We start from the raw sequence: 20,843 nt of genomic DNA on the forward strand, positions 1-20,843 counted from the left end.
CATGGGTGTCAGCCGCAGGCGGCAGGAGCTGCAGTGTGTATGCACACGTGGGTAGCATGTTCACAATGTGCAGCTGGGGCCAGGGTCCCTGGCTCCTTTCCCCAGGCTCCTTTCCTTCTCCGCAGGTGCGCTCGCTGTCTCGAGCCAATGAGGCAAGGGGCCTGCTGTGGCTGTTGGAAGAGGAGGCTCTGGTGCCAGGGGCCACTGAAGATGCCCTCCTGGAGCACCTCTTCTCCTATTACGGCCCCCAGGAGGGTGACAAGAAAGGTAGGTGGCATCCCTGGAGTGTGGCTCCTCTGCTTCCTGTCCAGAGGACCCCCCTGTGTGGGTCCAGGTGGCACCACCCAGGGGCTCACTTATTGCCCAGGCTTCGTGTCTGAGCCTGACAGTCTGAGCCTTGCTTCTCCCACTCTCAGGCCAAAGCCCCCTTCTGCGCAGCAGCAAACCACACCATTTCCTCCTGGGCCACAGCCATGGCACCAACTGGGTGGAGTACAGCGTGGCCGGCTGGCTGAGCTACACTAAGCAGAACCCAGCCACCCAGAACGCCCCCCGGCTCCTGCAGGACTCCCAGAAGTAAGAACACCACGCACTCTGCCCCTGTCCTATCCCCAGGGCTGTTTTGGGGCTCCCTTCCCCTGCAGATGCCTCAGAGGCCCCCTCACTCATGACGTAGACGGCCTGCGCTTCCTGAGAGGCACCATCCGGGGCCAGCTGGCCTTAGCGGTGGGGTGGCCTCCTGGATAGAGGTGGGAGGCAGACATGGCTGAAGAGCCTGTAGTTTTAAATTTGAATAACACCCTTACATTCTTCAGACTAGGAGCGGCTTTCAAGGCCCCTCCTTCACATAGGCCCTGTCATCGTTCGTATATTCAGTAGATGATCTGTGGGCACCTGGTCTCAGACAAAGGCTTCTAGGTGCTTGGCAGATAGTGGTGAACCTGCCCTTGTGGAATTTACATTCTAGTGGGGAAGACGGATAATGAACAATGTCATGAGTAAATTATGTGTAATAGCATGTTAGACATGTCACACCCCAATCTCTCCTGCCACATGGGACACCCCTTCCTCGCCTTTGCCCCCTGTGGTGAGGAGGACGTAGATTGCCCCACTCTGTCCAATCCTGCCTGTCCCTGGGCTTCTGCCCACCTCTGGTTTCTTCCTGCTTGAAAAGTTCTCTGAAGCTTCTCTGTAGGGTGTGGGGTGTGCAGCCCAGATAGGCAAGGCCCCTGGCCAGGGCCGTGTGGGGGTTGTGTGGAGCCCGGGAGCTGGGAGGAGGCAAGGCCTCTGCTGCTCAATTAACGTGCCTCCTCACCCGCCCGCCTCTGGCAGGAAAATCATCAGCAACCTGTTTCTGGGCCGGGCCGGCAGTGCCACGGTGCTCTCGGGCTCCGTCGCAGGCCTGGAGGGCGGCTCACAGCTGGCTCTGCGTCGGGCCACCAGCATGCGGAAGACCTTTACCACGGGCATGGCGGCTGTCAAGAAGAAGTCACTGTGCATCCAGATTAAGCTGCAGGTGGTGAGTGTGCCAGCCCAGGCCCTGGGGCCCGTCCTTACCCCTGGCAGGCAGGCCTGGGCACTCTGGGCACGCTGAGGTCAGCTGGCACCCTGGGGAAGGGGGGTCTTCTTTTCAGCGCGGCTGCCTCTGAGTGGCCACGCGGGCCTGGGGCGGGCAGAGTTGTCCAGGCTTAGCACGTCCTGGCTGGTGCTGGGACACCTGCTATCCTGGGAGGAGTGGAGACGCTGGCACCAGTCCCCACTCTCCTGGGCACTGCCATCAGAGCCCACTGAGGGCGGTCCCTTCCCTTTGGCAGGACGCCCTCATTGACACCATCAAGAAGTCGAAGCTGCATTTCGTGCACTGCTTCCTGCCTGTGGCTGAGGGCTGGGCCGGGGAGCCCCGTTCCGCCTCCTCCCGCCGAGTCAGCAGCAGCAGCGAGATGGACCTGCCCTCGGGAGACCACGGCGAGGCTGGGCTCCTGCAGCTGGACGTGCCCCTGCTTCGCGCCCAGCTCCGCGGCTCCCGCCTGCTCGACGCCATGCGCATGTACCGCCAAGGTGGGGCCTCCTTCCCCTCAACCCCTGGCTCTCCTTCCGGAACTGGCCCTGCCCCGCCCACCTCCAAACAGGCTCGTGGGCTGGAGGGTGCTGCCCCCCGCCTGTCTCGGGACTGGCCCTCGCCTCTTTCCTCCCTTCTGCTCCGGGGCCTCCCCTGGGGGCTCTCTCTCCTCGTCTCTCCCAGCCACCCACCCACGGCCAGGGTCCCCAGGTCCCCATGGGCACCTGTTCCGTTCTCTGTTTCTTCCCACCCTGCAGTCTGCCCTCTTGCTCGTCTCCCTTCCAGACACGCCCTGTTGTTCGTCCATGGCTCTGTCCTCACCGTGTCCCTAGTTTGGACAGGTCAGCTCTGCCCACGGCAGCACACCCACTGCCCTTTTGGAGCCTCCTGCCCAGAGAGAAATGAGGTGCTAAATCTTTCTGAAGTACTTAAAATTCCCAGGAAAGGTCAGACAAACCCTTTTTATGGACCTCTCTAGAAGAGGGGACGGAGAAGAATGATAGTAATCGTAGTTACTTAGAGTCCTTTGCTGCATACCAGACATTCTCCTAAGCTCTTCCCACGCATTAACTCACTTCATCCTCACGTCAGCCTCATGAGGTGGCACTACTGCTGTCCCTAGATGAGGAGACTGAGGCTCAGAGAGGTTAAATAGCCTGCCCAAGGTCACACAGCTCGTGAGTGGCAGAGCAGGATCTGACCCAGGCGGGCTCATGCCTCGCAAGTAGGGTTTTGTTTGCCCAAGAGGTTGTGAGTGGCCGGGTTTCTGCTGTTTTTTTCCTTGGCTAGATGAGCAGGCTGAGTCCCACCCACCCACAGCCAGGTCCCGGGAGGTATCCCCATAGGCACCGTCACTTTTCCTTAGCAGCCAAAGCCAGGAAACGGGCTCCCTGCCCTGCTCTAAATAAATCATCGATCTGTCCCTGCGTCTTGATATGGAGTTGGTGTTTATTATTTCAAAACCAGATTGTTACCACTCTGAACCAAAATCAATGTGCTTTACTCAAACAAGCAGATCGATGAGGCCGGCAGCAGCAGGTCCCCTTCCCTCTCCTGGCCCCCAGCCACCGGCGATAGCGCTGATGATTAATTAAGATGCCAGGCGTCCGGACCTGCTATCCTGGCCCATCAATTTAATTGCAATTCAGATACAATCAATAGCTCACTTTGTCTTGGCCCCTCGGCAGCCCCCGCCTCCTGTTTCAATTATCAGGCACATGCATCAGCCTCATCTCCCGGCTGGAGGGTTTCCCAGAGCTAGCTAGCCCGGCCATGGTGTGGCTGTCGGGAACCCAGGTTTGGAGTCGGGTTCTGCCCCTGCTGCAGCCTTTGTGACCTTGAGTGAGCCAGTGTCTCTCCCTCTCAGGTTTCCGTTTCCGTGTCTGAAAGATGAGTTGATCTGGCTTAGGACCCCTTTCCGGTTTGAAATTCTGCGATTCTGCTGGAGTGGATTTCTTGGTCCTCTAGCAGGGGCTCTGGTGAAATCAGGGTGACTCGGGGTCCCCTCCAGCTGACCACTGCTCTGGCCCTGCTCCAAGCCAGACACCATCTCACCCCCTCTCCCAACCTGAAACCCAGACACTCAGGGAAAGAGAATCAACAAACCTTTCTGGTCGCCTAGCCTAGCCTTCAAGGTCAAGGTGGGGCAGGGTGGAGAGCCCTTTCCGACACCCTGCTCCAGTGGGCAGAGGACAGGAAAGGAGCGTTTTATTAACTGTCCACCAAGTGAGCTAGACTGTTTTCTTTTTTTGTTTGTTTTCTTTTTTTTTAAAATAGATTTGGAGGGTATAAGAGATTTTTTGTTACATGCATGATTTGTATGATGGTAAAGTCAGACCTTTTAGTGTACCCGATTCTACCTATTTTCTGCTTTAACCTCCATCACTACCATGTGAGAGAAGTGCTAGTGCCCCCATTTAAAAGGGAAGAAACTGGGGCTCAGAGAGGTTGAGTGACTGGCCCAAGGTCACGTGGTCCTAAGAGGCAGGGCCAGGATTCCAGTGCCAGCCTAGGCCCTTGTCCTCTCAGCTACTCTGATGCCCTCCTGTTTTTCTTGAGTCTATCTGGGTTGTCACAGAGTCATAGACTTGGAGGGCGAGAAGGCACCTTCTAGATCACCCAGATCTCCATAGCACTCCTTCCAGGTGGTCCGCTGCCCCCTGCCCCGTTTGCATGCCCGGCTGACTAGGAACTTGATTCCTTCTAGAGGATCCTGTCCCGCTGTGGGGCAGCCCTGGTTGTCCTCTCAGCCTCCTGCCTCTCAGCTCTCGTTTCTGGGCCTGCCTCACCCGCAGGCTCCCCAGCCCCAACAGTTTCTCCCCTTGAGTGGCTGCCCACTGGCTGCCCGGGCACCAGTGGCCACTGGGGTGTGCTGGGAGCAAGCAGGGAGGTGTTGACCTCTCTGGCCGCTCTCTCTCCAGGTTACCCTGACCACATGGTGTTTTCCGAGTTCCGCCGCCGCTTTGACGTCCTGGCCCCACACCTGACCAAGAAACACGGGCGCAACTACATCGTGATGGATGAAAGGCGGGTAGGTCTGGGCCCCACCCCCCCAGCAGACCCCTCTTCTCTGCTCGGGCCCCTCTGAGCAGCTGCCCTTTCCCAAACCCACCCACCCTTCCTTCCCCAGAGACAGTGGCTGGCCCTGGCTCAGGCTCCTGGTGTCGGCTGACCAGGGCCAGGACAGAGGCACCAGGCTGTGGCAGTGGGGAGAAGGCAGCCTGGGGCATGGACTGTAGGGATAGAAGAAGAGCTGCCCTCTTTGGAGGCTCAGGCTGGGGGTGTCTGCTCTCTGGTGAGCCAGACGATCATCCAAGAGCTAGCAGGCCAGGGCCTTCCAGGTAGCAGGTGAGAACTAGTGTTTTGGGCACCCCACCGATGGCGCCTGGGCCCTTCCATGTCAGGGATTGGTTCCTGAAGCAGGAAGCGGCCAGGGCTGGGGCAAGATCCCTCCTAGAAGGAGAGTGGATATGGTGAGACCTCCTTGGTGCCAGGGTAACCTCAAGGCTGCCGGGCCCTCTGCCAGCCCAGGTTGGTGCATTCATGGCTGCAGAAAGAGCCTCTCTCTGCCACTCTAGGCTGTCACCTCGCTCCCCAGAGGCAGCTCCTCAGACAGCCAAACGGCGCCTTGAGCAGAGGAACCCTCATTCACTGTGCTCGGGTCTCAGGCACCCAGCCTGAGTCTGGAGGCACCTCAGACCTTGGGATGGCTTCCCCAAAAGCGGGGGGGACTCTGCATGACGGGGCAGGAAGCCCCACAGCGATGCCCAGCCTTCTGTGTGTGTCCCTCCCCTCCCCATCTTCCCTGCTTTGTCTAGCTAACTCTTACCTGTGTAGACATTCTCAGCGTAAACAGTACCCCCCCGTGCTTTCCACAGCCCCCTTGTCTGCGGTAGACACCTGCCCCTCTGTGCACTTCACTTGTCTTGTCCCCTAACAAGATGGTTTGTTCCTCTCGTAGTCATCGCTGTGTCCCCAGAGCCCAGCACAGTGCCTGACTCCTGACTCCACCTGGAATAAATAGTGGACTGTCTGGGAGGAGGGAGGGAAGGGCCGAGTGGCTGGGCGAAGCCCTGCGTGGCGAGGGGAGGCCCGGGCAGGCTGCCTGACGGAGGCGTCTCTCCACAGGCGGTGGAGGAGCTGCTGGAGTCCTTGGACCTGGAGAAGAGCAGCTGCTGCATGGGCCTGAGCCGGGTGAGTCGCCCCGCAGCAGGGCGTCGGGCCTCGTGCGCCGTGGCCCTTGTCAGATGTCTGGCCTCCCCTTCTGTTCCTCCTGCTCAGCCAGACTTCAGGAGTCTCCTGCTGCCCCTTCTGAGTCCTGCCAGCCCCCTCACCTGCCCTCACCCCTCTCAGCCCCTCAGAGCTGCCCCTCCTCTGAAGCTGCCCCCTGCAGGGCCAGGGGCCAGGGGCCAGGGAGGTTGATGTTTCAGATGCAGCAGACTTAACTTTCCCTCCCTCTCGACACCCGGCTTGTTCAGTGCTGTGAACACCTCTGTGAGGTCAGGAGGGAGAGGGTGGGAGGTGGCCCCGAGCTTGGCCCGAGTCCTGGCGTGGGGAGTGAGGGAGACAGAGGGCCGGGTTCAGAGGAGGAGGACGGGGAAAGCAGCAGGGCAGCAGGCAGAGCCCCCTGGGAGAGTTGTCGAGGCTGCCAGGGTCCCAGAGGAGCAAGCGGGACACGTGAGGCCGTGCTGCCGCCGCCTGCCCACAGGCCGGATTCCTCATCTGCATGGAAGGCGTGCGTGAAAGGCAGGCATGCCCGCCCCTGGGTGCCAGTCTGCCGCGTCACTGCACGCCAAAGGGCCAGCTGAGCGCCCTCCCACAGGCAGGGAGCCCTGCACACCCCTCTCTCCCGGGCCCGGGAAGCTTGGACAGGCGGCATCTGCGTATGTGCTCCATGGGCTGGGGGAACGGGAGGGCAGTGGGGAGCCAGCGAGGGTTCTGGACCTGTCCAGACGTCAGCAGAGAGGGAAGGAGCTCTGAGGTGGAAGGAGATGCCTGAAAAAAGGCTCGAGTCTCGCTTGTTCTCTGTCCTCTGTTCTGTGTGTCGAGTCACTTTCTCGGTCTTGCTGCGAATCCTTTTCCATCACTGCATCTTTGTGCCTTCCCAGCTTTGTCTCTGCTGTCCCTGGTTTTCCCTTTTCCTGTTGGCCCCGGCAGTCTTTGCTGGTGTCTATTCCTTGGTCTCTGGTTCTGTTTCTTTCTGCTTCTCTCCTTGTTGTCTGTGCCTTTTGTGGTCCCACCCTCTGTGTCATTTCTGGTTTGGGTCTCTGCTTTGTCTACCTGTGTGTCTGGCTCACCTCCTTTCTCTCTGTGCCCTCCCCCCAGAGTTTAAGCCTAGGGGCTGCCAGCTGGGCCTCCTCCCTGGGCAGTCGGGGATTTTCTCCAGCCCGGTGGTCTCTCCCTGGGCTGGCTCACCCGGCTTCCCCGCCGGCCCCTGCCCCTCCAGCAGGCAGAGCTGACGCCCGGAGTGGCGCCTCCCCCAGCTGATTCCTGGGTTCCCAGGCCTATCTTGGGCAGGAGAGGGCCTGTACAGGCAGGTCCTCTTCCTGCTGCCGTCTCAGGCCCTCCGCCGACCTGTCATCCCAGGAGCCCAGCCAAGGCAGGCGAGCCCTGGGGCCCATTCTCACTCAAGGAGAGCTGGGTTTGGGAAAGAAAGCTCGGGCCTTCCGGGCTCTGGTTGGCCCTGGCTGGTGAGCAAGATTCCCTGTGTGTTTGTCACATTGTTTCAGAGGAGAGGGGTCTCCGTCTGACCCACAGGACCCAGAGGGTTTAGGCAAGGACTTTAGGGGGCTGAGAGCCTCCCGACATTATAAAATTTGTATGAATGGGCATTTGGGGGAGGAGATGGCCCTGACCTTTCACCCAATACTCAAAAGGCCCCTGAACCCCACAAATGTTCAAGAGAGGTGTGAGGCTCACTGCTGTAGCCTCTAGACCATTCTTTCTCGTCTTACTGTGTTTTGGGGCCATCCTCTGTCCCCCTACTGCAGCACCTCGCTTCTGCTGCAGTCACGGTGCTCTGAGTGCTAACCAAGCATGTTTGCCCCGCTCCAGGGGCACCTGGGTAGTCTCTGCCCCCAGTGGAGTTTCAGGCTCACACATTGTGGGAAATGGAAGCCCAGGTAGAGCCTGAGACCCGCGGGAGATCCCACATGGCTGTACCTGTGGGATTTAGCAAAGTGTCACAAAGGACTGAGCTGGTTTTCTCGAGGCCAGCCTCAGGGGACTAGGTTTCCATGAAGTCGCCAGAGGCAAAGCTTTCTCAGCAGAAAGTTTAGGCCCTCCCCGCACTCCTTCCCTGGGATCCTGTTCCCATTGGCGCTGAGTACATTTACATAACCCGTTTCCCATAAAGGCTTCTCCTTGCCCCACTAAAGGGAATTTTCTGTGTTCTGCGCCAGGTGGAGGTCGGCAGACACCTAGGTGTCTCTGCCCTCTCAAGGACACTGGCGGATTTTTTTCACCTGACCATTCCCGGCACACACTCTCCTCTTAGTAGGGCAACTTCTGCCGGCCCATCTCAGGGCAGCAGGGAGGAAAGGCCAGTGTAGGGGTGCCAGCTGGTTTCTCACAGGTTGGTCTGCCCTCCAGCCCCCAAACCTGTATGACAGGTCCCTTGGCTGGGCCAACCCCCGCCCACCTCACTGGCTTCTTTTGGAGCAGGTGAAACCTGGGTGTGTGCGGTGGGGGTGTGGGCACATGAGAGCCTCTGAGATGAAACTCAGGGCAGGGGCCAAGACGGCTGGAGCTCCCCGCTGCCCCCTTCCTTGCCTCTCCCCTCCCTCTGCTCCCCGCTCCCTGGAGCTGCTTCTCACACAGACACCCACCACCCTGCACCGCACCTGAGGGGGCCCTGCTGTGGGCTCTGGGGACACTGGCAGTCCTGGGGGGCGGGGCCACCACAACACTGCTGAAGAGCATCCTCTCCCTGTGTGACCAGTGGCTGCTCCATTTCCTTCCTTGCCCCAGGTACCTTCCCTTTGGCGTCCCTCTGCTTTCATCTCTCTTTGAAGTTAAATTTCCCACCTTACTCCTCCGCTGCCCTAACCTCCCCCGGCCCCCAGCTGGGCCTTCTCCTCCAGCCTTCCCTGGGCCTCTTCCTGCTCCTCCCTCCTCTCCCTCCTGACAAGTGCATTTCCAGGTTGGATTTTCAGGCTCTTCTCAGGCGAGGGCTGCACTTCCTGGCCTGCCGGTTTCCTCTGCGCTGCTTGTTTGGCAGCTCCCACCCCACCTGCCCGGCCCAGTGTCCTGCCTCACCTGCCTGCTCTTCCGCAGGTGTTCTTCCGGGCTGGCACGTTGGCTCGGCTGGAGGAGCAGCGGGATGAACAAACCAGCAGGAACCTAACCCTGTTCCAGGCGGCCTGCAGGGGCTACCTTGCCCGCCAGCACTTCAAGAAGAGAAAGGTGCTGCTCCAGGGCCACCCGCTCCCTCCCCTCTCCAGCTTAGATGGGCACAGCTGAGTTCCTGGGGTTGGGGGAGCTCAGGAAGCTGGTCTCAAGTCTACCAGCTATTATCTGGGGAAGAAGAGGCAGGAAGCTCCCAGGCACAGGCCCTGGGGCAGGGTGGGGAACGGGCAGCTCCCTGGTGCTGCCATGGTCAGGGGCTGTGTTGGGGGGCGGGGGGGCGAAGCAGGGCCCAGGCAAAGGTGGGCTCTGGATCACAGGCTGCTCCATGAAGATTAAGGAGCTGTGTCAGCGACTCCTTTTCTTATTAGCAAGTCCATAAAACAGCCAGCACTGCCGCCTCTTGTGTTTCAGCAAGATTAGGTTTTATAGCACGGCTAGGCCAGGGTGCTGGAAATAATCAGGCAGCAAATAAAGCAGATGAAATTATTCCTAATGATGGTGGAGTGGTGAGTGCCCAGTGCAGTGCACCCCGCCAGGCCCTGGGCTCCACCCTCTGAGGGATGCAGGGGGCCCAGGGTAAGGGGGAGCATGGGAGGTGTCTGGCTTGGGGTCAGGGGGCCAGAGGAGCAGCCCCAGGGGCTGTGCTGGTGGGGGGAGGGTCCTTGGCTGAGTGTGGCTAGGGTGACTGAGAGCCCTGTGTGCACGACCCCACCCTGACTGCAGATCCAGGACCTGGCCATTCGCTGTGTGCAGAAGAACATCAAGAAGAACAAAGGGGTGAAGGACTGGCCCTGGTGGAAGCTCTTCACCACCGTGAGGCCCCTCATCGAAGTGCAGCTGTCAGAGGAGCAGATCCGGAACAAAGACGTATGTCGCAGCCTGCGAGGGCCGAGGTGCTCGGAGGGAATCCACAAGTGCAAGAACCCTGCCGGCCTGTCTTGGGCTTCCAAGTGCTCCTTTGTTTCGTCCAGAGAGCTGGTGTCATGAACTGTGCCCATTAAACAGAAGGTGTCCCTTTGGGGTGCCGGCTGAGCCCCAGCCTCTCAGGATAACATCTTGGGCATCCTCAGCATATGGGGTGGAGATCTGGGGACAGGGGCCCCGGGAGGCAGTGGCTCTCCTGTTGGGGACGTGCCCCTCGTGGTGCCTTGGGCTCACTCTGCGTCCTTGCTCGTGCTAGGAGGAGATCCAGCAGCTGCGGAGCAAGCTTGAGAAGGTGGAGAAGGAGCGGAACGAGCTGCGGCTCAACAGTGACCGGCTGGAGACCAGGGTGAGTGACTCCTGGCCCACTGTTGCAGGGTGACCGGGCCTCCCTGGTGTTCTGGCTGAGTGAGGCCGGCACTTCAATTGGTGCTGCCTCCCTCCCTTCCACCCCAGATCTCGGAGCTGACATCGGAGCTGACGGATGAACGTAACACGGGAGAGTCCGCCTCCCAGCTGCTGGACGCAGAGACGGCGGAGAGGCTGCGCGCTGAGAAGGAGATGAAGGAGCTGCAGGTGAGGGCAGGGCCGGGGTGAGGACAGCAGGCTGGTGACTGCCACACCCTGGTGCCCATCTGCTCCCCCCAAAGACGGTTGGCAGCTTCGCCCCAGCCCCCCAGCCCCGTCTGCCCTGGGTAAGCCTGTGGCCGTGGTCTGTGTGGTCAGGGGAGCGGGTGGCACTGGGTGAGGGGAACGGCACAGCTCACGAGCCCTCTTCTGCAGACTCAGCACGATGCACTGAAGAAGAAGATGGAGGTGATGGAGATGGAGGTCATGGAGGCCCGTCTCATCCGGGCAGCGGAGGTCAACGGGGAAGTGGATGACGATGACGCAGGTGGGTCTGAGGCCCGAGCAGCTTGGCAGTGGCCCGGGGGCGGGGGTGAGCCCCGATGCCCAGCCCTGGGTAATCGGGCCTCTCGTCCAGGCCTGTCTCCCCTCCGTGGGGCTGATATAAGGCCAGTGAAATAAGTAGATGAGAAAGCAGAGGAGCCAGTAAATGCAGGGCATTATCAGGTGCAGATATAACCCCCATGATAATGACAACGTCTAGGGGCATGGTCCTGGCAGTTCCTGGGGAGAGGACAGCACATGTAGTGACATCTCCCTCTAGTCTTCTCCTGGCTAGTGGGAAGAATCCACCATGGCAGTTTTCTGAGCCCTCCGGCTGACCCCACCTGCTGCTCCTCCCTGCCCCATCCTCCTTCTCCACCCCTTCTGGGGACTCTCAGCACCTCCATCTTCCCTTGTCTGTCCCCAACCTCACAGGTGGTGAGTGGCGGCTAAAGTATGAGCGTGCCATGCGGGAGGTGGACTTCACCAAGAAGCGGCTCCAGCAGGAGTTTGAGGACAAGCTGGAGGTGGAGCAGCAGAACAAGAGGCAGCTGGAGCGGCGGGTGAGGCTGGGGAGGGGCCGGCTACAGAGTGTCTGCCCAGCGGACTGGAGGCAGGCAGGGAGGGGAGGCTGGCTGGGAGGGGAGGGGAGGCTGGCACGTCATCCTCTCAGCGCAGAAATAACCAGGGGCAAACGACTGGAGCTTCTTAAGTTCCCTGGGTGACCGTGGCTCCCTCCCTCACTGCTGGTTCTTCCGCTCACTCACCCCCCTCTCTCTGCTCACCTTCTCCACCAATGCTTCCGGGTCTCTCGTGGCTGCTGCCCTGCGCCCCTCCTCGGCCCCTAGCTCGGGGACCTGCAGGCAGATAGTGAGGAGAGCCAGCGGGCTCTGCAGCAGCTCAAGAAGAAGTGCCAGCGGCTGACAGCTGAACTTCAGGACACCAAGCTGCACCTGGAGGGCCAGCAGGTCCGCAACCACGAGCTGGAGAAGAAGCAGAGGAGGTGGGTGGGCCCCCTGCCCGGGGCGCAAAGAATCTTCTAGAGCAGCCACAGACAGGGCTCCCTCCTTGCCCTCCAGGGAAGAAGGGAGGACCTGAATTTGGCTAGGGGCCTTGCCTGCCTGGTCACTTGTCCTGGAGCACAGACCCCACCGCGGGCCTGCTCAGGCCTCCGCTCTAGGATGTGCTTCCCCCACTGTGCACCTGTCACCCCGTCCCGGGCCCAGCCAGGCCCCCCCCCAGCTCTGCGTCTCTCTCACTTGCCTCAGCTACACAAACACACTCTCCTGACTAATGTCATTAAACTACCGTGCCACTTCCATCTCATTATGGTAATGACACAAAGGAGGGGGGTGGCCCTCACAGGAGAAAATCCAATCTAAATTAATTTCCCTGGCTGGGGATGGGAATGGGGCGCCTTTATTAGCAACACTGAGGAACCCACAAGCCCCGGGAACAGCAGGGTGCCCCAGGGAGCGGGAGCAGCACCGTTACCCCTCTGCAGGGGAAGGGCTTCCCAGGGGAGGCCCCAGTTGCCTCTGTGAAGGGGCAGCCTCACACCACCACCCTGGGAGTGAGGGTGCAGTGCGGAGCCTTTCCAGGGACCCTGGTGACCCCTGGCCTCCTGGACTCCCTGCCGTCCCAAGGAGAGTGAGGGAAATGGGAAGGTTTCTGTTCCTCCCTCCTGCACCGTGACCATCACTTCCCTCCTCCTTCTCTTTACCGGACCCTACCCCTGCACCCACAGGCTGGCACCCTTAGCAGGACCCCCTTCTGAGCACCCCATGACGGTGCCAGCTCAGCCTAGTTACCATATTGTCACACTCCCCACCGACAACATATTAGGTTTCAGCCGGCCAGAGTTTCCCTAGGGTTTTTTTTTTTTGATGTGAGGATGGGTAGTGGGGAGCTGTTCAGTTTCGGCAGGAACCTGATCAGCTATTCAAGGATGGTGTTAGGAATTTCATCAGTTTGCTCCTTAGCTAGTCACTGAGAGGGAAATGGAAGGCCGGAAAGTGAAGGAGGGAGAGTGAAGGAGGTGGCTGGCCACGTGCCTGTGGAAGCACCCTGCCAGCCGGACACAGGGAGTGCCAGCTCCAGCCTGGCCTGGGGTGTCCTGCTGGGACAGGTGGTCCTGGCCAAAGGCTGGCGCCTGGACGTAGGGGCTGGAGCCAGCAGCTGCACCTACAGTTGCCGAACCGAACTGTGGAAAGTGAGGTGGATGAGGCAGGACATCCATTTCTGCCCGTTCCAGTTGAAATTGAAAGTGTGGGGACCTAACTCCTGAGGAAGGCCTGTCCACCTCTTCCCGGAAGCAGTCTGCGGGTCCCCCGAGGCCCACTTGGTGAAAGGGCTCCCTCGATGAGGCTCTCCCCATCCCAGACTGGCTTGACCTGTAACCCCTGAGTGTCACCCCCCCCTCGCCACTGGCCGCAAGTTAGGGCTGCATGAGTCCCTCGGCCCCTGCTCTTGTCCTGTCCGTATCGGTGGCACCACCTCCTGGCAGTGTGTGTGTGCTGGGGACCCAGACTCTGTGCTGTCTGATGGAGCTGCCACGCTCCCTCGCAGGTTTGACAGTGAGCTCTCCCAGGCGCACGAGGAGGCCCAGCGGGAGAAGCTGCAGCGGGAGAAGCTGCAGCGGGAGAAGGACATGCTCCTCGCCGAGGCTTTCAGCCTGAAGCAGCAGCTGGAGGTGGGTGGGGCTGCCCGCCGTCCCTGCCCGTCCCCCCTCCCAGGCTGGGGCCAGCCCGACGCCAGCCTCATCTTCTCTTTCGGTCCAGGAAAAAGACATGGACATTGCAGGGTTCACCCAGAAGGTCGTCTCTCTAGAGGCCGAGCTCCAGGACATTTCTTCCCAAGAGTCTAAGGACGAGGCCTCTCTGGCCAAGGTCAAGAAACAGCTCCGGGACCTGGAGGCCAAAGTCAAGGACCAGGAAGAGGAGCTGGATGAGCAGGCGGGGACCATCCAGATGCTGGAGCAGGTGCTGGAGGGCTTGGCCAAGGGAGGGGCGAGGTGCAGCAGGGGACGCCGCCATCCCCACAGCCAGCCCAGGGTGTGGGCCAGGGGAGGGCAAGGTCCCACCTCCATTCATTCGTTTGTTCACACGTTCACCTACTCACAAAATGCGAGTGAGCACCTGCTCTGTGCCAGCCCCAGTGTGAAGACAATTAAGCTTTCACGGAGCTTTCCACAGAAACAAATCTGATTGAGCCCCAGTAGTGAGAGGTGTCGGATGCACAGCAGCCAGAGGCCACATGCCCACCCAGCCTGCCACTGAGCCGCCCAGTCAGCTCAGGAGCTAGAGCCTGCAGGCCAAACCGAGAAGCTGCAGCATTGTCCCCACCCCCAGCAGCTCCTCTCTGGGCCTGTGCCAGACACCTAGTCAGGGCATCCAGCTCCTCTGCAGAAGCTGGCTGCCGTGGGGCAAGGTGCGAGCAAAGGGAACCAGCTGGCAGAGGCACTCTTGGCTCCTGACTCTCGGGAGAGCTGCATGGCAGGGACAGGGGCAGGGGACAGGCGCCACTGGGAAAGGAACCCTGTCCCTATTCCAATCTTTTCCAGGCCAAGCTGCGTCTAGAGATGGAGATGGAGCGGATGAGACAGACCCATTCCAAGGAGATGGAGAGTCGGGATGAGGAGGTGGAGGAGGCCCGGCAGTCGTGTCAGAAGAAGGTAAGGCGGCTGGGCACGTACCCGTTCCCCTGTGGCTGCTTTAAAGCAAGCGGCTTTCTGTTTCTCTGCCTTAGCCACGTTGTCTTCCATTGCCATTCCGGACCAGGAATCTCCTCTTGGGATCCTGGCATTGGCTGGGATGTGTTGGCTTAGAGTCTGTAGAGAAGCCTGGTCCCTTGAGGAACTGACGTTCCCTGCCTTCTGTGCCAAGTGGCAGCCAACCGTGCACCTCCTGTGCTGCTCTGGTGCTGCCCACAGCCAGCCAGCCTGGCTGAACAGGTCTCCACTCTGCGGCAAGGTCTCCTCGGGCTCAGGCGGCCACTGTGCACGGCCTGCCGTCCCTCCTCCCCCTCCCAAGCCGCTTTGACACCCTGGGAGCTTGAAATTCATGTTCTGGCCCCTCCAGGGTCATCATGCCCAGTCCTGCCCCACCATTTTCCCCCGGGCGGGGGACCCAGAATTGAAGGGGACTCCCTGGCACCAGACACTAAAGGGACTGGCGGGTCTCTGTCCCCACGGTACTCCAGTTAAAACAAATGGAAGTGCAGCTGGAGGAAGAGTATGAGGACAAGCAGAAGGTGCTGCGAGAGAAGCGGGAGCTGGAGGGCAAGCTCGCCACGCTCAGCGACCAGGTGAGTGGGGACACTCTGCCCCATGCGGCCCAAGGGAGGAGATCTGAGGGACGGCAAGCTGGGATCAGGGTGGGCAGTGAGGTGAGGATGCCCTGACGAACCCACTGTCCTCCTGTGGATGGGGGAGCATCACCATACATGGGCACACCCAGGCCTGTCTCGTTGGCCAGCATGATCCTGGACTTCCCTTGTTATTGCTCACTGGGGGACTCCGATAATGAGGACAGGGTGAGGAGCAGGCTTGGGGACAACAGGAGCAAGCCCCATGGTGCAGCCCTGACCCCCAACTGCTGGCGCCAACCCAGGTGAACCAGCGGGACTTTGAGTCAGAGAAGCGGCTGCGGAAAGACCTGAAGCGCACGAAAGCGCTGCTGGCGGATGCGCAGCTCATGCTGGACCACCTGAAGAACAGCGCGCCCAGCAAGAGGGAGATCGCACAGCTCAAGAACCAGGTGCATGTGCAGAGAGGAAGCTGCTGGTGCAGGGCCACGGGGCTTGTTTTTTCAGTTCTCTTTCTCTCCCTCTTGCTCTACTCAGTGGCCCTTGAGTCCTTGGGAGGGAAGGTGGCAGGAAATGGGGAGAAGCCACTTGCAGCAGCCAGACTACCCAGAGTCTGTGTACGCTGCGTGGTCTCACTCCCAAGCCCCAGGGTGGTGTGGATGGGGCCTTGTGTCCCGGTAACCGTCCCTGTCATGGGAGGAGATGCCCATGGTTGTACCACAGCACAGCTGGGCCCTGGGGTCTGACGTGAACGGACGAGGAGAGGAGAGCACCCTGCATAGCCCTCCTGCCCCCAGGGAGTGGCTGACATCTCTCCCTGGGGTGGTGGCTCTGTGTCCAGCTGGAGGAGTCTGAATTCACCTGTGCGGCAGCCGTAAAAGCACGGAAAGCAATGGAGGTGGAGATCGAAGACCTGCACCTGCAGATTGATGACATCGCCAAAGCCAAGACAGCGGTGAGGGCCCCGGGGTGTACAGGGCCAGGGCTCAGGGGACTGAGGGAGAACAGAGCTGCCACCATGGCTCCCTTCACCCCAAACAAGACCCTCGACGCCAGGTCTTTCTGCAGGGAGAGCAGCCCTCCCGGGCCCTGCCTCTGCCCATGAGAGCAGAGGCCTAGGGGAGGGGCGAGCGAGAGGGTGCCGGCAAGGGCCCATCTCCCTGTTTAACCACCTGCCTATGGGAGCTTGGCCGCAGGCCCCAGCACCATAAATAAAGGCAGCTAATGTGGCTGAGGGATGTAAACAGGTGCCTGGAGATTAGCAGAAGCACCGATAAGAGGATGGGATGGCGCAGATTCCCTCCCCTTCCCCTGCCCAGCCCACTGACAAGCCCAAGCGGCAGCTAATTAGAGCTCTTATTTAATGGCTCCCTTTTAATTCCCCACCTCTCCCACGGCCCATCCATCCCATCCACCCCATCCACCGGCAGAGAATTCATTACTGGGATGCGGCCACCACCGGTCCCTCCTTGGGCAGGCAGTGGGGCAGGGAGGAGGCCGGACTTGGCTGTTGGCCTCGTGGCCCCCTGGCCTGTCGCCTGGCTGCTGAGAGATGCCAATCTCAGGGGCTTGATTTATCCCCATGACATTTGTGCTCCTCAGCAGTTTTCAGGTGAGTAATTCAAATTCCTTAATTGTGTTAAAAAAGGCTGTTATAAAATTACCATTTTATTTAAATCCAAGTTAATAAATTTCTTGGCGGAGGCTTCCCCAGCTCCCCACAGCCCAGTAACAAGATGGATGGGGCAGAGAAGGAGCCAACGCAGTCATTTTGGTTTGGAATTACAGGCTAATAGATTCATTCATTTCCTGAAGCCGCTGCTGGCTGTCTCTTCCCCTCCCCCCAGGAGGGGACTGGCGGTGGGGGCTGGACACCCAGGGAGTGGGCGGTCCCAGGGGAAATGAGACTCCAAGCCAGGGGAGCTACGCGGATTTGAGGGGTCCTTCCCTGGGGCCTGAAGGGGCAGAGTACATGCAGGTCAGGGCCTAGGCTGATAGTGCCAGGATGTCGGGTCATTGTTCTGGGCAGACCTCTTCTGCCTTCTCATTAGCCTCAAAAGAGCTGCCAGAAAGCAGCTGTCATTCAGCCCAGAGGCCCAGGATCTGCCTGCACTGCAAAGACAGCCCTTTCCCTCGTCTCCCCGGCCCAGGGCAGGGCGGGCACTTCCTCGAACATCACTGGTCCTGGAACCCACTCCGGGGGTAGGGGCTCAGCCCCATCACCACCTCCACCCACCCCCCATCGGAGGTGGCACAGAGGAGGTCTGGACTTGCCACCTGGAGCTTTCAGGCACACCAGCCTGAGACCCTCTGATCTGTCTTTGCCTCCCTCCAGCTGGAGGAGCAGCTGAGCCGCCTTCAGCGTGAGAAGAATGAGATCCAGAACCGGCTGGAAGAGGATCAGGAAGACATGAATGAGCTGATGAAGAAGCACAAGGCTGCCGTGGCACAGGTACCCTGCCAGGAGCGCCCACCACACCCTGCACAGTCACCGTCCTCTGGGCCTCCTCATGGGTCCCTGGTGCAGCCACTTGTTTTGGGAGGAGGCAGTGTGGGAGCCTGGATGCCCGGCACTCCGTGTGGGCTGCGCTGGGCTGGGTGTTTGTGGGGGATCCTGCCTCTAATGCTCTCACCCCTGTCCCAGGCCTCCCGGGACCTGGCTCAGATGAATGACTTCCAGGCTCAGCTAGAAGAAGCCAACAAGGAGAAGCAGGAGCTGCACGAGAAGGTGGGGACCAGGGGCTCCCCCAGCAGAGACGGGGCCGGGGTCACTGCACATGGGGAGGAACCCCCATGTTCACAGCAGAGAAGGCACTTCTCTCTGCCGTCAAGAATGCACAGAACAATGCAAACTGGTAGAAAGAGCAGGCTTGGAGCCATATCACCGCAGCAGACATTTTGGCTTCAGCAGCCTCATTTCCCATTTCTATTCCCTCTCTGGTCCTTGGCTTTCTCCTTTCTCTCCGAAGGGCAGGGTCTGTGCCAAGCACTGGGGCAGGTGGGAGATGCCTTTGGCTCGTGGCCCATCCTTCCTTCCTCCCCTGTGCACCCCCCCCACCTCAGCCTCCTGGTCACCATGGTGATGTTGCCTGCCCCAGACTCGGCCCCCTCCCTCCCAGGGCTCAGTTCATTCTTCTCTTTCTGCCCCCAACCCCTCAGCTACAAGCCCTCCAGAGCCAGCTGGAGTTCCTGGAGCAGTCCATGGTGGACAAGTCCCTGGTGAGCAGGCAGGAGGCTAAGATCCGGGAGCTGGAGACGCGCCTGGAGTTCGAAAGGACCCAAGTGAAGCGGCTGGAGGTGGGTCACACTTCTGGTCCGCAGCAAGGCGGGCAGAGCTGCCCCTGCGGCTGGAGCCACGCATGCTCAGCAGGGCTGGGCAGGCCTACGGACGCTCCTCGGAGGCCCCTGCCAAGCTGCCGGGCCAGCTGAAGGGCGGGTGCCCCCCTCCCGCCCGCCTGGCCTGCTCTCTGGGTGCCGTGGCGCCGGCCTGCTTTACATGCTGCCTCCGTGCCTGCGAGCTGCCAGGGGACCAGAGCAGCTTAGCTTTTCGTCTTCATATTTTCCTCCACCGTGAGCTCCCCCCGCCAGTCCCCTCACCCGGCTCTCAGGCAGGGTCATAAATATGCAGCGGATGGTGCCACTCCTGTGAGGGCTGAAGCCTGTTCTCTTGTCTCCCTCCTCTCTCTGCCTCACCCCCCATTATTCCTTTCTCCCCACTTCTTCCTCCCCTTCCTGTCTCGGCTTTTTCCCGCTCTTCGTTTTTCTCTATTACTGCCCTAGTCTGTCTTCTCCCTGCATATTTTCTTCCCCCAATCTCATTCCTCCTTCCCACCCTCTTCCCATTTCTTCTTTCACCCCGTTCCGTCCTTCTCTCCCTTCTTTTCCAGTCTCTTTTCCTTTAGCCCTTCTCCTTTTTTTTGAATGTTTAGAATATGTATTTAACAGCTTCTTTAGTATTGACCTTCTCCCTTTTTTTGTTCACCTCTTTTCTTCTCTATCTTTTTATCCCTCCTTCCTCCCAACTGGAATCTCCATACTCCAGATTCAGTCCTTCTTCTCGTCTACCAAAGCCAGCGTGGTCCAGCCCCTCCCTCCCCGGCAGAACAGATAGCAAGAGGGACGTCAGCAGAATTCTCTCTCTGGTTTTCGCACCTTCTGCCTTATTTTTAAGTTCTCCTTCTATAGACAATTGTCTGAGCACCGTCAGCTCTGCCTGAGAACCGTGGTCCCAAGAGTGGTTGCTGAGCCACGTCCCTGCCACCCCCATCAGCTTCTCAGTCCGTGGAGCAGGCACTTAGGCAGGGATGGAAAGAGGTGGACATTACTCACCTCGACGTAGGAGACAGTATGACTGAACATCCCAAGAGGGGCTCGAAGTCCTCAGGAGAGCTAGAGAGAGGTAGAGGAAGCTTTAATAGTTCATTTTCTGCCCACCACACCCCCAGGCAGTGGGTGCTATTTTGATTCCCCATTTTACATCCAGGAAGAGTTAAGTAGGTTGCCCAAGGTCACGGTGTGGATCCAGGGCAGGCCTGCAGGACCTGTCTCCTGGGCCCCAGGCCCTCCCCTCCCCTCCCCTCCCCTCCATCCCTCAGGTTCCCCTCTGCTCAGAAAGGCAATACTGTGGCTTAGGCTTGTGGAATGTTAAACACAAAGGGCCCCATCGTGCAGCCCAGATCTGCTATTTCAGAGACACACAAGCTGGGGGCCAATCGGTGGTAGAACCAGGGTCCTTCCCCCACGCTCTGCCCCTCTCTCCAGGTCATTTCTTGCTCAGCAGCCCACGGCCTGGCAGGGGAAAACGTGTTCGAGTTTCTGGAGGAGGAGAGATTCGTTAGGCTTGGAGAGATGGGTCTCTGCTTGGAATCTGGTGATTGCTTAGTCTCCTAATCCAGAGCGCTCAGAAAAGCCTTTTACCCCAGAGCACAGTGTCTAGCTTTGGGGGCTTCTGGATGCAGAATCCCTGAGGGAAACCCTGCCCAGCGAGAGGCCCCAACGTCGTGTCAGAACCACAGGCCCACCGGGCGCTGCCCAGGTCACGCCCTCCACCTTGGTAGTAATGACAATGACAGTAGCACCTTTCATCTGCCAAAGTACATTCACATTCATCGCCTTATGGGGTTCTCAACAGACCCCTGGGGGGTAGGTGTTATTCTTACAGTTTTACAGAAGAGCAAAGGGAGCCTCAGAGGGCTCAGGTGCTTCCCACGGGGCTGTGTGGTGGAGCCAGGGCTCACCCAGGCCTCCCCCAGGCCTCCTGGCCCCAGCGCCCTGCCTCACCCTCTCCCTGCCTGGCCCACGGACCTACTGCTGGGTTTTTCTTCCCCACCTGCCCTCCAGGGCCTGGCCAGCCGGCTCAAGGAAAACATGGAGAAGCTGACTGAGGAGCGGGACCATCGCATTGCCGCCGAGAACCGGGAGAAGGAGCAGAACAAGCGGCTACAGAGGCAGCTGCGAGACACCAAGGAGGAGATGGGCGAGCTGGCCAGGAAGGAGGCTGAGGCGAGCCGCAAGAAGCATGAACTGGTAATGCCCCTCACAGGCCCGAGCTGGCAGCCCTGCGAGCCGCTGCTGAGTGCATGCCTCACCCTGGGCTTCGGGGTAGGCTGCCAGCGGAGGTTAGAGAGCGGGAGGGAGGAGGAGCATGTCAAGAGCACAGTCCAGGAAGTCCCGAGGGTGGCCAGGGAGCCAAGAGTGGCCCCCACAGCCTGGCAGCACCAGAGCAGAAAAAGCTCTGGAGGCTGTAGCAGCACCCATGTAGCTTCCCCTCGGCTGGGAGAGGTTTGAAGCAGGCTGTTTCTGTGCCCTTGGAGGGGAGGCC

At 59.9% G+C, this 20,843-nt stretch overlaps 1 protein-coding gene across 11 annotated transcripts in view; it reads left to right on the plus strand.

Moving 5' to 3' along the window:
* Positions 1-20,843, plus strand: part of MYO18A (myosin XVIIIA) — a 92,386-nt gene that overhangs the window by 58,270 nt on the left and 13,273 nt on the right. For all 11 annotated transcript variants that reach the window (XR_006728796.1, XM_045525313.1, XM_045525320.1 and 8 more), the window contains 23 exons: positions 126-267; positions 417-576; positions 1,333-1,519; positions 1,815-2,058; positions 4,480-4,589; positions 5,687-5,752; positions 8,834-8,962; positions 9,629-9,772; positions 10,086-10,175; positions 10,283-10,402; positions 10,610-10,721; positions 11,153-11,280; positions 11,566-11,720; positions 13,286-13,409; positions 13,498-13,698; positions 14,280-14,390; positions 14,918-15,022; positions 15,328-15,474; positions 15,864-15,977; positions 17,358-17,474; positions 17,667-17,750; positions 18,182-18,319; positions 20,363-20,548. Coding sequence is in view for 10 of the 11 variants with exons in the window: in XM_045525313.1 (XP_045381269.1) it covers positions 126-267; positions 417-576; positions 1,333-1,519; positions 1,815-2,058; positions 4,480-4,589; positions 5,687-5,752; positions 8,834-8,962; positions 9,629-9,772; positions 10,086-10,175; positions 10,283-10,402; positions 10,610-10,721; positions 11,153-11,280; positions 11,566-11,720; positions 13,286-13,409; positions 13,498-13,698; positions 14,280-14,390; positions 14,918-15,022; positions 15,328-15,474; positions 15,864-15,977; positions 17,358-17,474; positions 17,667-17,750; positions 18,182-18,319; positions 20,363-20,548 (3,114 nt within the window). In the remaining variant the exon portion in view is untranslated. The remainder of the gene's footprint in view (positions 1-125; positions 268-416; positions 577-1,332; positions 1,520-1,814; positions 2,059-4,479; positions 4,590-5,686; positions 5,753-8,833; positions 8,963-9,628; positions 9,773-10,085; positions 10,176-10,282; positions 10,403-10,609; positions 10,722-11,152; positions 11,281-11,565; positions 11,721-13,285; positions 13,410-13,497; positions 13,699-14,279; positions 14,391-14,917; positions 15,023-15,327; positions 15,475-15,863; positions 15,978-17,357; positions 17,475-17,666; positions 17,751-18,181; positions 18,320-20,362; positions 20,549-20,843) is intronic.

The sequence above is a fragment of the Lemur catta genome, chromosome 15 (genome assembly GCF_020740605.2).
Source record: "Lemur catta isolate mLemCat1 chromosome 15, mLemCat1.pri, whole genome shotgun sequence".
NCBI lineage: Eukaryota > Metazoa > Chordata > Mammalia > Primates > Lemuridae > Lemur > Lemur catta.